Raw genomic sequence first — 14,603 nt, 5'->3', positions numbered from 1 at the left:
CAGAAAACACTGCACCTCACTCTTGGCACACACTCCTTTCAGATTCAGAGTATTTTTATTCCGAGTTCATGACAGTAAATACAGTACATCCAAAGTCCAGCAAACTGAACGTTTTCTGCATTTATCAGCAGCTCGTAACAGAACACAGCAAGTTCCTGACTAAACCATGTCTGACTTACCCACAAATAGAAGTCTTCAGTTTGCATGCAGTTTTGGCCTACATAAGCTTTTTGTGCTTTAGAACATTAGTGTCATGCAGGTCAGAGCAAACATCTTTGGTATGAACATTGGTATCTGCTTGATAAAGGATTTATATATAAATACAGGGCCTTGCCCAATGTGGAGGTACTGAACGACATAATCTGCAAACACCACTATAACAGATCATGCAAGACTGGCATGCAGTACCTCATTCTGGAGGCTGAGATCAAAATAAGTGGTTGCACGACCAAAATAAAATGTTCACAAGCTGCTAGCATGTAACATACAACCCTTCTCAGCTTCACCAACAAAGCATTAAAACAGGGAGTTTGATTATGCTTGCCTCATGTTGAAAAATCTGGAAGGAAATTACCAACCACCAAGTCCACTGAATCAAGTTTGAAAACACAAAAATTGGCCAACTTAAAGCTCATTTAAATTTTTTTTAAATTGCCGATCATAGCTGGGAAATGAGGGAGAAAGGAGAACAGAAACTTAATGGATACAATGGTCACAATATTCAAGCCGCTTTCACTCAGTTTGTGAAAACCATCCACCAAACAGTGTGTCCCAGGATATCACGTCAGTCTTTTTTTTTTTTTTTTTTGGCTATCAATCCACATAGGTACCTGCAGTTTTTTTTCTCCCCCAAACCAAGACCACGTAAGAGAGACAAGTAAAAGATCATCACCTTTATAGGTGGTGTCTTCCAGTCATTAGAATAGTCTTGATTACCCTGGATGTCCTCAGTGCCACTTGCCAGAATGTCCTGACCAGAGAACAGAAAATCCATGAATCCAAACAGCTAGAGAAATTGTTTAACCACTGCTGCAGGTAAGTCCCATAAGTGAGTATAATACTTTTAGATGCCAGGGGAAGGGTTCCTTTACTCCTGGGATCTGTATTGTCTACCTCGACGTTTCCAGAGTAATGATTTTTCCTACATCTGTTGGTGGAGAAACAGACCTCCTGTCGTCAGATACGGGGGGTGTGGGGGCAGCCGTCGAAGTCATCACGCCTACAGGTATATTTCCATTCACTGTTGTCAAGCTTGACTCTGAGCTGGTTGTTGGCACCGATGGTGGTGCTGATGAGGAACAGTGGTCACTGCTGCTAGTGGTGGTAGTGCTGGGTATCTCCTTCCCAGCCACAGTAGCACTGGATGTGCTAGTGGAGGTGGCGGTGATACTGCGGCGCTGGTCACGAGCTTGGGCAATGGTGTTGACCTGAGCCTTGCCACAGACAAGGTGGTGGTTCTCCCAGTCCTTGTGTTGACAGAAGGACCCACAATACCGGGCAACATTGCACCCAGAGCATGTCTCACTTGCCTTTCGCCCGCAGTTCCAGCAACTCTGCAATTAAACATTATTAACTTCATTAATTATTATTCAACAAGATAATTATTTTATCAGCTCTAAATGATTATCAGAACTTCCAGTAAAGATTTAATTAGCAAGGTTGATATTATGTACACTTGGAGTCTACTTGCTAACCTCACTTGACTCTTCTTGGTGGTTGATGACCCCCAGGATTTCATCCCTTGCTTGACTGCGGGCCTGAGCCAGGATGCGCTCCATTTTAATCCGTTCAGCCATGACAGTATCAGATGCCTTGTTCTCGGCTGCGGCCACAGCTTTTTGCAGCTCTAGCATGGCTTGCCTCTTCACCTCGTTCACAGCTTCTTCTGTGTGCAGAACAAATGCATTTTAGCAAGACTGTTGAAATCATTTTATCATACAAGATCATAGTGCAGCATTTAGTGATCTCGTACAAATAATTGTTGAATATAAAATCACACTACACTGGATCAGGCTTGATTTTAAGTCTTAGCAACTAGGTTTTCTAACAATGGTTTTGGTTGTCTTCAAATCTCAGCTGAAGAAAATCTTACCTGCTCTTCTACGGACTTCCAGCACTCTGTCTTCTGTCTGTCTAACTGTGTATGCCATCATATCAGTTGTACGCTTTTTCACGTCCTGGTCCATCCCTTCAGCATGCCTTCTCATCCACATCGTAAGTTCTTCACGATCACGGAGGCTTCGCTCCTGCAGGACTGACAAAGCTCGTTTGGTTTTGTCCACCATGCCCTGGATACAGTTTAACATCTGGAAAAGAAACATGAGAGTCCCATGCAGCATATTTTGTGCAGCACCACTAACAGTGTTTTTACAAAAAAATTTCTGTTTATTAAATGACTTCTACTCAAAAAAAGTCCCACTTGCATAGTCAGGTACTTCAGAGCTTACCGTTTCTACATGTCGCCAGTCATCATCCAAACGTTCGAGAGGATCAAATGAATCAGACCTGGCATAACCTGCAACAGTTGAACCAGTCTTTCTGAAATATGAAACAATAAAATTCTGCATATCCATTCCAAATACAATACCACAAGCTGAACATTCACTCTACCCCACCCACCTAACCAACCCCCCTCCATGCACACAGATACTTCCTCAGCAAATGTAACCTCAGTTAGTAATTATCTAGCAGACTGAAACCAAGTTAGTAATTGTCTCTAACTTACTGAAACTGCCAGAGAAGTGCCGCTCCCGTTCCCTTTCAGCTCGTTCACGCTCTATTCGTTCCCTTTCCAGTCTTTCGCGTTCACGTATTTCTCGTGACAGGCTTATATCCTCCAGACGGATGGGTGCTCCAGACCCCAAGTTCAAGCTGCCATTTGGACTGATCCTACTTCCCATGGGGCTGTTGGGCTGATGGCGCTTTGCACTGTGCATGGATTCCGACACCAAGGAGTCCATTGAGCCATTTTCTTTTGGCCGGCTGAAACAAAACCCACTAAGAATCAACAGCTATGAGAACAAGCAACATATGGATAAGCCTGAATTTATTTACAGATTTTAAAAGCACTCCTATTTTTGGAATTTGTCTCCATAATAAAGTTATGGCTGTGTTACAAGGCCTGTAATTATGGAAGAGGATGTGAATATTTGGCAATATCTGTTTGTTGTTCAGGCAAGTGCTGTGTTGCCAGAAAATTTTTGTGCTCTTTACCTCTAAGACCATTATACCATTTAATGATTTTATTTTTCTTGTAAATAAAAATACTGAAATGCTTGTGAGCACCTAAAACACACCATGTGCACTTCACTGCTGATATTTAACAAAAACATGCACTTAGTGCAAAGCAAGCATCTCAACAGCTGTAATGCTGCAAAGTGTTGCAGTGCTTCCCTCCCCTCACCTTTCAGGAGTTGAGCGTCGCTTCCCATTCTCGTTTAGTTCCGAGATTATCGAATCCTGCGACTCAAGTGGTGAGTGGGCAGGATCAAAGACTATGTGCTCGTTTTGTGTGAGAAACTGCTGGGGAGTTTGCTTTGCAATCCGTGCACAGTGCAGGAGTTCGCGTTGCAGAAGTGGAAGATTTGCCTGCAACAGAGAACATGAAGCATACTTTGATCTCTCAAATTAATGGTGGTTCTGATCCTGCTTTTTAAACTTATTTGCTCTAATATTTCCAACATTAATTTTTAAGGAAGGCATGCCTACTGTCAAAATGGAAAACATCAATGCCCCTTCAATAATGAAAACAAAACTGTTGTAGACATTTCAAGTGCAAATTATGTATCTTACCTTTAAAAATGGAATGACAAAAGGCCTTAAGGGAAAGTTTGTGGCTTCCTGGAGTTTTGCATGAAACTCTTCAATCGACAGATGTGAATTCTGAAGCATGAAAAAGAAAAAAAGTTCTTAGTTGTCCATTTATTATTTAAAAACTTATATAAGCAAGGCATTTTCTAATCAATAAAAAAACAAGTGTTTGGCATTGCAATTGACAAAACACAGCTGGCTAAAGTCAATCATGGCACTGCATAATTAAGAACACCAATCAGTACTCACAACCAGTCCCAGGACAAGAGTGCGTACACGCTCGCCAATCTCAGGTGAGATGTCGGATCCAAACTGTTGCAGTGTTGTCAGGAATCGCTTCAGTTTGCTGAGCTGTCGAGCTCCACAGGCCGGTGGCAACTGCTGACCGATGGCCGAATTCATCATGGAGCTTGCTGACGGAGGGGAGGGCGTTCGCCCGTTGATGCCACTCAAAGGCGAGTGGGAGCCGTTGATGCCTGCCATCAAAACAACTTGGCATTAAAGGGTGGAATCCTGAGCATGAAGGCGACCTCGCTGCTACAATTCTGAGACTGGCTTCAATGAAGATGATTGCATGCCGAATCATGAATGCCTGGGGAAAAGAAATGATGACAAGAGCTCTTACCGGAAATGCTGCTGCTGGTAGAGAGGGGGCGACCTCCGGCCGTTACGCCAGACATTGCTGTGGAGGGGGACACGGATATCTGCAAGGCGCTCTTGGTTTCAGGGGAGTCCGGCATGACGGTATCGCGAAAATCTGGCAACAAACATGAGACACGGGGTTACAGGGGTCATCAACATGAATACAAAGCACAGAACTAATTTTTAAAAATTTATTTTTAAAAAAAAAAAACTGCCAAAAAAGCCTGCCATCAAAGTGGTAAACCCCACCGCCACAACCTGCATCTGTTCTAAATTATCCCTCATCGCCAGGATGACCTGGGTTGTCTGCACAGGACGACAACTACCACCACCACCACCGCCGCTACTACCTCCACCGGACGGACAGTGACCGAGGCGGAAGGATTAGAACCCTGACACTGCGCGATAAGCGGAGCTGGTGATGCTGTCCGCCTGATGATAGATAATTGTCCTGGGGTCGAAATAACTGCGGTTTCTCGTGAGCAGAGCCTGACTTCACCACACATTCTCCACCATACTCGCACTCACCACTCACACTCTTATCCTCGCACTGTATCCACTACTGCCTTTTCCTGCTACAAAAATGTAGTCTTACAATGCCACAGCACTTACATGTAATCATGATGATGGCGGGACATCTGGATCTCGATAAGCGGTATCACAAGTCCACGAGAAAAAAATTCTTTTATTCTGACAGCACTCCGGAAGTTTTGAGAACTGATGGAAAATTTGTGAATTTCTTTCTGGTCTCTTATCACACACTTCAAGGGGAAAAAAAAGCCAGGAAAGATGAAGCACAATGTTTTAAGTCCTTCTCGCCAGTTTTACTCCCCTGTTCGTCACGGAGACAGGGGTAAGGGGTGGGTGTCACTGTCGAGCATCCACACTCCAGTCTGCTGTGCTCCTGTTCACACCGAACACTGGCCCACCCAGGCAAAGCAAATGCCTGAATCCACAAACTCGCCACTCACAGATTTCGCCAGGAAGACGCCAAAACACACTCGCCGTGAACACTGTGCCAACAATAGGAGGGGATGTGAAGGACTGGGGAGTAGGGGGAGGTGTGGTTGTAATGGGGGGGAGTCAGTGTCGGCGACCGTGACACTCAGCTCGGCCGCAGGCCAGCGGAGGTAAAAAGTCCTCGTAACTCGAAGGGGTCCACCCGTCGTAAGACGAGCGCTGAAAAAGGGGAAAAAAAAGCACAGGTTGATGATAATGACGATGATGGTGACACGCGAAGAGGCAGGGCCGCCTCCCACCTTTTCTCACACAGCCACTGTCTTGCTGCACGGGGTCTGTGAAAGTGGCGGCCGCGATCCCATGCTAAGAAGCCTGGACCGTTGATGTACCGGGGGTGTCGAGATGATGATGGAGGGGGGTGAGGGGATGTCTCCTCCCCAATTACTTCGCAGGAACTGAGCAAAACGATCCAAGACGTGCAACTTTGTGCACGCGCACGCACGCACGCGCGAGGGAGAGAGAGTGAGTGTGGGAGAGAAGCTGGCAAAATGCGCAGAGACAAAAGCAGCGACGGTTGCAGCTCGGTGCTGATGCGGATGCTGCTGCTGCTGCCTCGCCAGCCGTCGCAGCGACTGCTGATCAATCCAACAGCCTGCGCGCGGTGTAGTGATGTGCGGGTCTGTCCAACAGCTGGGGAGCTTGGCTGCTCTCCCTCTCCTCCACTACTCCCTGCCTCACCAGGCGGGTGACGGAGGAGGGAGGAGAAAGCTGTGCGGGGGGAGTGAGGCTGGGAGGTGCATGGTGGGTGGGTTCAGTTGCGCGAGGGGGTTGTCGGGGTGGATGGGGCTGGTGGTATGGGGGGGAGCACGGCGAACGGCAGCTGTTTCAGCAAAGACGTGTGTTCAACCCTTCTGTTACCGTTCCATTAAAAATAAGCGAGGTGGAAGCGCCTAAACTTGAAGATCGAGAGCCAAGTGGGAACAGACAGCGGCGAGAGAGGCTGACATTGTCGGGAAACACCTCCAACTGTAAACAAGGATAAGACAGATAAAAGAAAACTAAACAAACAAAGAACGGGTAGCAAAACTCAGGTGTAAAAACTTATTTTTAAAATATCTTAAAGAGCAGGAGGATCAAGAAATCAGAAACAAGCACCGAGCTTGTGATAATGGGAGTAACAACAAGGGGTAGATAAAATATACCAAACAGAAAATATAACAAAGATAATAACGAAATATGACAGAACAGAATGTAATAGAATAACAAACTGTAATAGAAAATGTAACACAACAGAATAGAATAACTGACTATAACAGCGCAAACGTGTAATGCCTGAAGTTTAAACCGAGTACCCGTCTAGACATGGTTCAACCGCTCCTACCCACTTCTGTCATGTAATCACCGAGTGAGAGTAAGTGGTGATTACAAACTAGCAATTATCACCCGTCTGCAAGCTTCCCTTGACATGGGCAGTGGTCCATTCACACTTCACTACCTCCCGCTACTAGCCACACGGTAGATGGATGCTTGTCCTGGCGGGAAAGTGCTTCCACCTACAGGTGATTTCGCACGATGAGGGAAGAATGGAGAGTAAAAGAAAGCGGAGTACCGACGGCCGGACCCACGAACAGGTGTCACACAAAGTGTCCCGAGACGAGATATGAACCCAAAGCCTCCCTGCAGTGGTGACAAGCGAATGTTGTAACCACTACGTGACCCGGCGCCAGATGACAGACGTTAGATGACAGACGTTAGACGGGTAGCAGACACGTGCTGATCAGTGACGTCATCCTACTTGAGCGAGAAGTGGTTGAGAGGACGGTTACCACGCTGGTAGCCTCCGGTGGACAGGTGGGCTGACCTCAAAATGAAGTTTGATAGTTTTATGTCAGGTAATCAGAATGGAACCCTTCCTCCCTCCTCCACCGCTTGGTCACGTGTTACAATATTAATTTTGCTTACTAGGAACGGAGTACCTTACGATTGTGTAAGTCGTTGGTAGGTGGGGTGGAGGGGTAATCTGTGGACTTCTCTGCTGACGACTCACCAATTAAATCTCTCCTCACACCGCAGCTCCCACTCTACGTGACAGAAACGTCGTCAGCACGTACTACAACAAGTCACAGCGATCACGTCATCATCCTATTCTTACAGCAGCCACCGTTACATGAATGTGACACTCCACTGTCTTCCATATGCTACCCGAGTGACTGAGGCGGGAGTGAGGCTAAAAATAACCCGCCGAGGATAACTTGTTCATTTAAGGGACAAAAAGTGCGAGTGGAAAAAAAAGGATGGAAAAATTAAGTCTGTGAAAACTCTTCTTCCCGCTGGCAGCGTGCAAGCTTTTGTTCCGACAAGCCGGGAGAATAAAGACAAAACTTGTTCCCGACAGCACAAGCTGGTTTAGGAGTGACAGATGGGCTGAACGCTACTCTCCGTCCTCAGCGCGCCTGTTTGTTAGTCTGTGGTCCAGATGTCACCACAGTTGATGGTATCTAACATACTGTAGATAATAATCGAGATAACAGTTTGTCAAGGCACTGGGCAAAGTTATAGAAAGAAGTGCAACTAGATATTAGTCATACTTATTGACATAAACATCTTCATTAAAGAGCTTCATCTTAAGGGAAGTGTTACGAACTTCATCTGAATTTTAATTATGGTGGTTGAGGGTCTTGAAAGTTGTTGAAAGGAGGTAAAAAGCTCGTTTGTGCCTGTACCTATGTGTGCTGAAACATTGCCCAGGTATGACTCCGCCATCACCGAGACTCACCTACAGCTGTAGGTATAATGCAGTTACGATGCCAGGTGTCGCCACAAGGCAGCCGCGTATGACCATCGACCACGAAACTCAAGGTGACACGACAGCTGGCGACACCACCATGTGCCCCTCCCACCACCCTGCTGCATCTACCATCGCACACACACACGTACACACACACACACACGTACACACACACACACGTACACACACACTTCACACCTTTCGGAAATGACAGCTGAAGCCGGCGACATCTGTGCGGCGATGTGGATGTGGATGGTACCAGCCGGGTGAGCAGTTCAAAGTGATGACCAACTCTTTTGTAAATCAAGAAAATCATCCTTTCGCTCCATCACCAACTGGCATACCCCCCGATATCGATAAATTAAACCATCTTTTAACAACGGTGAAGCCGCTACGCAGCTTGTAATGGAGAAAACCGAAACCGTGACATCTCTCTCCTTTTCCCCCTCCTCCACCCCCTCGGTTTCCCTCCCGCCGCCGATTCGTTGAGTCAGCAGCACTTTATAACGTGGACAGATCGAACGATTGAACCAGCTGGCACGGCATAAAAATTAAAACTTCGATTGGATCGTAAGAGAGAAGAGTGTTGGTCCATGCCGCAAGTACCCGGTCCTATCTCTACTGTCGCGCTGACATTACGAGAGCCGCAACACCTGTCGACACAGGTGTGAGCTGCAGCATTATGGACTGACTGCCTTTGGGACCCTGGGGTCGACTCCCCTTAAAGCCCTCTTACAGTGCTCATTTCTTTTTCTGACAGTTGTTTTCAATCCCGTTTTATGTTCGCAATAGCTGGGGGTGTTCCTACCTGCAGATTAAAATGCGTGTGTGTGCGTGCGTGTGTGTTTGTGTGGTTCATCGAAGAACAGATGGTTACTAGCAGCGCCACCTACAGTGGCACGTGGGGTTGCGACTGAGAATCGATCAGGGTATGTAGCCATAAAAACTTCAATCAACTGAAAACATAATTCATGTGGTCTGCATCACTTCTGGTCACCCGCGGCTGTGACCAGCCCTCCCCCAATGCTGTTGACAAGTCCAGCATCACGTGACACATCTACACCGTCGCCAGTAAGTCAGATGATGGCTGATGTTCACCAACACGCACATTTTCTTCGTGGCATGCCAGTGTGACATTTCCGCGATGTTCTTCTCGTCCCTGGCGTGTCCACAGCTTCCAAATCACACAACTGCCCTCCCAGGATGGTCCAGGACCTCGCCGAGGCAAAAGCAAAAGGTCAGGGGACGTAATTCAATATATCTTGCCTCCCCTTAGACCAGCCGGAGGAGACAATCGATATTTTACTTTCGCCAAGTCCTCTCCCTCTTCTCCCCACCCGGTCACCCCCAACACCACCCACACTCCATCATCCACATCCATCTCCTTTGGGAAACATGTCGGATTTCTTTCTAGAAAAAGTTCTTCGACTTTCTCCTCCCTTCTGTAGGAAATGTTTACATACATTCATAACATCATGGCGGACAATTAATTGTTTGTTTATGTGTGTGCGTGCGCATGTCACTATAAAACCGATGTTCACTAGTAACTATAAGATCTAGAGAATGGAAGTATGATTTGAGAATCAAAGAAACCTTCAAGCGAGTATGGGAATCGAACCAAGCTTATCAAGTCTGTACCAGCAATCGTCATCGAGCGATTATATTACACACCCAACAGTCAGGGAAATGAAAGTGTTCAACATTCACAATGTCGTTATCATCTCATCATATCGTCATTCATTCATCGACCTCTCATCTCTGTCTACAAGCTCTTTAAAGTACAAACACACATCCAGCGACTTATTTCATTCCTTCCTTCCCATCCTGCTTCCCACTTCGCAAAGATGGATGTTTACATAAATACATAAAGTCGTGAATTAAAAACTCGATTAAAGATCAAAATATTCACGAGCCGACATTTCGGCCTCTGCACGTAACAAACGTATTGTGACGCATTATAAACATGTTTACACGTGACGCACTCATGTTTACCCCGGGTAAACACGTCGAAAGGTAGATCTTTGTGTTCGTGCTGCAGCCTGCAGGCAGACGAGTGTTTCCAGTTCGCCATCACTCAGAAAGTGGGGCGATCTGCACTCGTTATTACATAAAAATCCATCAACACTTCTTCGTTCTTCTTTGCTTTCATCGTCGCGAAAGGTGAGTGTCGCCAGGAGGTACAAAGCATGCCGGGAGAAGGTTACATCATCTGAACTTCTTCATCTTTTTTTTTCTAAAAATAAATCATTTATCTGTTTTGTCTTCTCTATTTCCTTGTTATTATCCTTCTCTTTTTCTCTCCAGCCTTGTACAGCATGGCGGCCCCTTCCAGACCGCACCAGCCGCTGGCGGCGCCAGAAGCAGAGAAAGGAGGAAATGTAAAAGCATCTCTCGCTCTATCTGCCTCTCGCACGTTGACGCACGCGCAGCTCGCAGGCCTGCAGCGACACGCGCTCTGTGGTGCCCGCGCCTGGCCACCTGTCGACTGGCCATCTGGAAGGCGTTAGCAGCCCCAGACTTTCTGGTACCAGTGAGGAATGCAGGCAGCACCTGAAACCGGTGCAATCTGTGCGCCATGTGTTTGCAGTTGCTCCCTCACCCTCCCGCCAGCTATCTTCACCAGCCGCCTCTTCCTCCGGCCAGGGAGGGTGAGCGCGCGGCATCCTGATGGAGCACACGGCGAGCTTTGCTGGAGGGAGACCGGGAGGAGGGAAGGAGAGAGCGGAGCAGGTCCTTGCTCTCAGCCTTCAGGATTATCGCAACCTGCGCTTATTTCTTCAGGTGTTCCTTGTTATCGTTTCTTCTAATGTGAAAAAATGTTTTGTATTATCTTATCTACTAATCCTGTAAGCACGTTCCTTAATCATACAAAATATTCCTAGTTCATTTCTACTTCTCGGACAAATATATTCTTTATTATCATTGACACTAAACAAGTATGTTTCTTTCCTCATAATATCTTGTTTACATATTTAGTAGTTTGTTGTTTATCCATGATCCCAGCATCTTCAGAAGTTTACGGTAATTTCTTCCTGATGTGTCAATCATACTTCCTGGAAACATGTTTGCGAGGCCAGATTCACAGGTGTGTATGTTGTCTGTGTGTATGTGTGTATGTGTATGTTGTGTATGTGTATGTGTATGTGTATGTTGTTTTCACAATCTCCTGATTGTTCTCATGTCATCAGCCAGCAGTGAGACGAGTTCAGCCTGACGACGAATAAAGTTCCCACCCTGCCTTGCGATCGAAACTATACAAGATTTTACTTTCATTTTTTTTTTTAGAAATTGTTTTTGTTTTGAGGCTGGCGAATGCTGTTTTATTCCCCAAGCTCTAAAAGAAAACAAACCAGATTTTTTAAAAGCAAAAATCATTATCTAAATTTGTTTGTATTGTGTTCGCTTGCGCGCGCGTGCATGCGTGATCGAAAGATTGGTTAGCCAATAGAGTGGAGGGATGGGTAGCAACGATGGGTAACAACGATGGGTAACAATGATGGGTATGTACCTCGCGTGCTGGCGGTATGGGCGGCATCCCCGGGGGGACACGTCCCTGTGAGCGAGTCAATGACACCGAGAAGGGGTGTCAGGTGCAGTGCAGCGCCTAGTCATTACTGAAATTACCTCCAACTTCTCGTCGCCATCGACCCGCCTCGTCCCCCAGTTGGCCAATGAACCCAGCCTCCCAGCCACCCAGCCACCCAGCCATCAAACCAGCCCACTCCCCCTCTCTCCGCGAAGCTCGTCTGCGTAGCTGGCAAGCAAATTAGTCGTTTTCGTGCAGAAGTCAAGCTTGTTTATTATTTATAAACAAACTGCAGCGAACACGTAACCGTTCTCCACGTTCTGTCTGTCGTGCGCTGCGAGATTCGTTCCAGCGGAGAGTGTGTGTGTGTGCGATCAATCCACTCTGCGCGAGACCCCAGTGGAGGGCAGATGGTTACGATTCCTCTGAGACAGTGGAAGAATGCCCGGGCCATGGCGATCGTCTGCTAGTCCTGATTGAAGACCTCCCCACCCCACCCCAGCCCACCCCGCGCCCCACCCCGATACAATGGCCGCCCCGCTCTCTGCGGTCCGTATGTCGCAAGCTGCCAGTGTGTGCGCAGCTGGGACTCGAGCAAAACGGGGAAACCAGGTGGAATTTAATTGATTGAATTTGCCTTAATTCCATGCAATTCTCGCTTTCTTCTTTGTCTGCCCTCACCTCCAGAAACGACTCCGCCATCGTACAACAAATTGGGTTTCTTCTTGATTTCTCTTTAGGACCATCCTACTTTGGTCCTCCATTGTGTAGACATGCTCATCCGACAGTACCCATCACCACCACCACCACTGCCTCCACCACCACCACCAACACCACCACCACCATCACAGCCTCTACCACCACCACCACTCCTGCTCGTCGATGTCTTTTTTGTTTTAAGAGTTTGAACTTTTTTGCTTGGTAATGTTTAGCCTTTATTTTTTCAATAAATGATGGCAGCTCTTTGTTCGTGCCCCATCCCCTCTCTGTATCAAACTTCTTAATTGTTTTTCTTCTTGTTCTAAGTAAGGTTATGACGGGGCCATCCTTATTATTATCATCATCATCATCTTCATCATCATTTTCCTGTTGTGTATATATTTACTTTTATTCAAGCTCTATATGATGAAATTGTATGGGTGAATGCTATTTGTGTATCATGTCGATGTCTCCATACCTCTCAAATGATGAATGAATAAAATTAATGTCTTAAAAAACTGTTCTTTGATGTTTCTCCGCGGTGTCATCAACTAAACACGACGCTAGGTGTCGCCACACTAACACTCGCGCGTGAAAATCTTTTATCTTTCGTAGAAGTATGGAAGTCAAGAAGTCCTCATGTCAGTCGAAACACCCGCTGATACACAGAGGTGGGGATGAAAAAAGAATGCTATGGGGTGGTGGTGGGGTGGGGAGGTTGACAGAACAGGAAATGCACCCGGGAGGAAGGGAAGAAAACCCGATTATGACAGGATGGCGGACGCACTCTTCCTGTTGAGGGCTCACACGGAAAGGAGTTGGGGCCAGGGGGAGGGGAGGACATTGCCAGATCTCTTGCAAGACCTTCCTGGTAAGAGCAGTGAAGGGAGGTTACAAAGACGAACAGCCGGAGAAACAAACTCGAGACCATCTTGCATGCTAGGCAGCTGCCACACAGCTGTCCTGTCACCGCTGTCTGGGCTGGCGAGGCTGGGCCATGCTAACTCTTGTTACATCACATTTCACAGTCACACAGTCACACATTACACAGTCACACAGAGCATCTCACCACTGATGTCTGTGCACACACCTCCATTACCCAGCTGTGACACGACTTCTACACACAAGCTGCACATTTTCGCCAGCTGTCACCTGACTTGTACGTGTCCCAGCTGTGGAATGATCCTTCTGTGTATGACTGCGTTTCTCCAGCTGTTACATCACGCTTCTCTGTCACTGTTACTCAGCTGTGTGGTGTCACTGTGCATTTCCCAGCAATATCTCCTGGTTTCCCAGCTGTCATGTGATGTGACAGAGTGATGTCCCTTCGCCTAATGATGGAGAGTAATGTCCCTTTGCCTCATTGCTAGAGTCGTTTAGCTCTCCGTCGCTTTTCGTCTTTTCCTGTTAATCTGAGTTCAAGCTTTTTGTGCATTATTCGTCTGTGAATCTATAACTCAATTTCATATATTCCTGGATTTAATTTTGTTTCTGTGCCACTTTTCTTCTTTTCTACACCATTTTATTTGTACTGCCATCCCTTGTTTACAGCGTGTACCGATGTAGATACAGCTGTTGTTTACGGCGATGCATTATCCTCAATGATCACACAACCTACCGAATGTAGGACAAAATACAGTATTCAATATTCATTCTGGAAAATTCCTTTCAAAGCTGCCTGGGAATCAAAGCCGCAAATCTGAGGAAATGAGAAATCTTGAAAGCGGTGCGGACGTTGCAATAGAAAGGAAGGAAGGAAGGGGGCAAAGGTCGGGGTTGGGGGCGTATTAGTGGTTGTGTGACGTGGTGCGTGACATGTCAGCCGCTGCCGCACTGCTGCATGGTCGTGACTGTGCTGACAGGCAAGGTCGCTGCACAAGACACGTGGTCGCCAAACTTGACAGGAAAAGACACCCCACACCCGGGAATAACCGCCAGAAGTGGGGGAGAGGGCTGAAGGAGAAGAGAGAGCGAGTCACCCACCCACCACCACCACCACCATCACCATCCTCCCTTCCTCCTGCCGTTTCCTTGGCTCGTCTTATCTTTCCTGTCCATCTCTAAACAGAGGGGTAGCAGCTGCGAGCTGTGAAAAAAGTCAGCGTCGCCAGCGGGAGGATTGCTGGAGACTCCTTGCTTCTGGTTCCCCCATCAGTGCCACTCCTTCCCCTCCTCCTT

The 14,603-nt window shown here is 47.0% G+C and overlaps 1 protein-coding gene and 1 long non-coding RNA gene across 10 annotated transcripts in view; one reads left to right on the top strand and one right to left on the bottom strand.

The window, feature by feature from the left end:
- Nucleotides 1-20: 20 nt before the first annotated feature.
- LOC112576867 (protein CBFA2T1-like) overlaps nt 21-14,603 on the bottom strand; it is a 34,049-nt gene continuing 19,466 nt past the window's right edge. For 2 of the 9 annotated variants that reach the window (XM_025259679.1, XM_025259684.1), the window contains exons 2-10: nt 4,436-4,567; nt 4,060-4,286; nt 3,793-3,882; nt 3,404-3,588; nt 2,726-2,997; nt 2,448-2,515; nt 2,093-2,306; nt 1,695-1,885; nt 21-1,553 (exon numbers count right to left, since the gene is read on the bottom strand). In XM_025259679.1, the coding sequence (XP_025115464.1) occupies nt 1,110-1,553; nt 1,695-1,885; nt 2,093-2,306; nt 2,448-2,515; nt 2,726-2,997; nt 3,404-3,588; nt 3,793-3,882; nt 4,060-4,286; nt 4,436-4,550 (1,806 nt within the window). In that variant the 5' untranslated portion in view covers nt 4,551-4,567 and the 3' untranslated portion in view covers nt 21-1,109. Of the gene's footprint in view, nt 1,554-1,694; nt 1,886-2,092; nt 2,307-2,447; nt 2,516-2,725; nt 2,998-3,403; nt 3,589-3,792; nt 3,883-4,059; nt 4,287-4,435; nt 4,568-4,680; nt 4,806-5,064; nt 6,023-14,603 lie in introns of those variants that run through there. The other 7 variants (XM_025259677.1, XM_025259676.1, XM_025259678.1 and 4 more) reach the window with 7 other exon arrangements.
- On the top strand, nt 6,230-12,936 carry LOC112576868. The gene is made up of 2 exons (XR_003101930.1): nt 6,230-9,437; nt 10,505-12,936. It is a non-coding gene; the product is annotated as an uncharacterized LOC112576868 (long non-coding RNA).

Source organism: Pomacea canaliculata, linkage group LG12 (genome assembly GCF_003073045.1).
Source record: "Pomacea canaliculata isolate SZHN2017 linkage group LG12, ASM307304v1, whole genome shotgun sequence".
Classification (NCBI taxonomy): Eukaryota; Metazoa; Mollusca; class Gastropoda; order Architaenioglossa; family Ampullariidae; genus Pomacea; species Pomacea canaliculata.
This window is presented reverse-complemented; position numbering and strand designations above follow the sequence as displayed.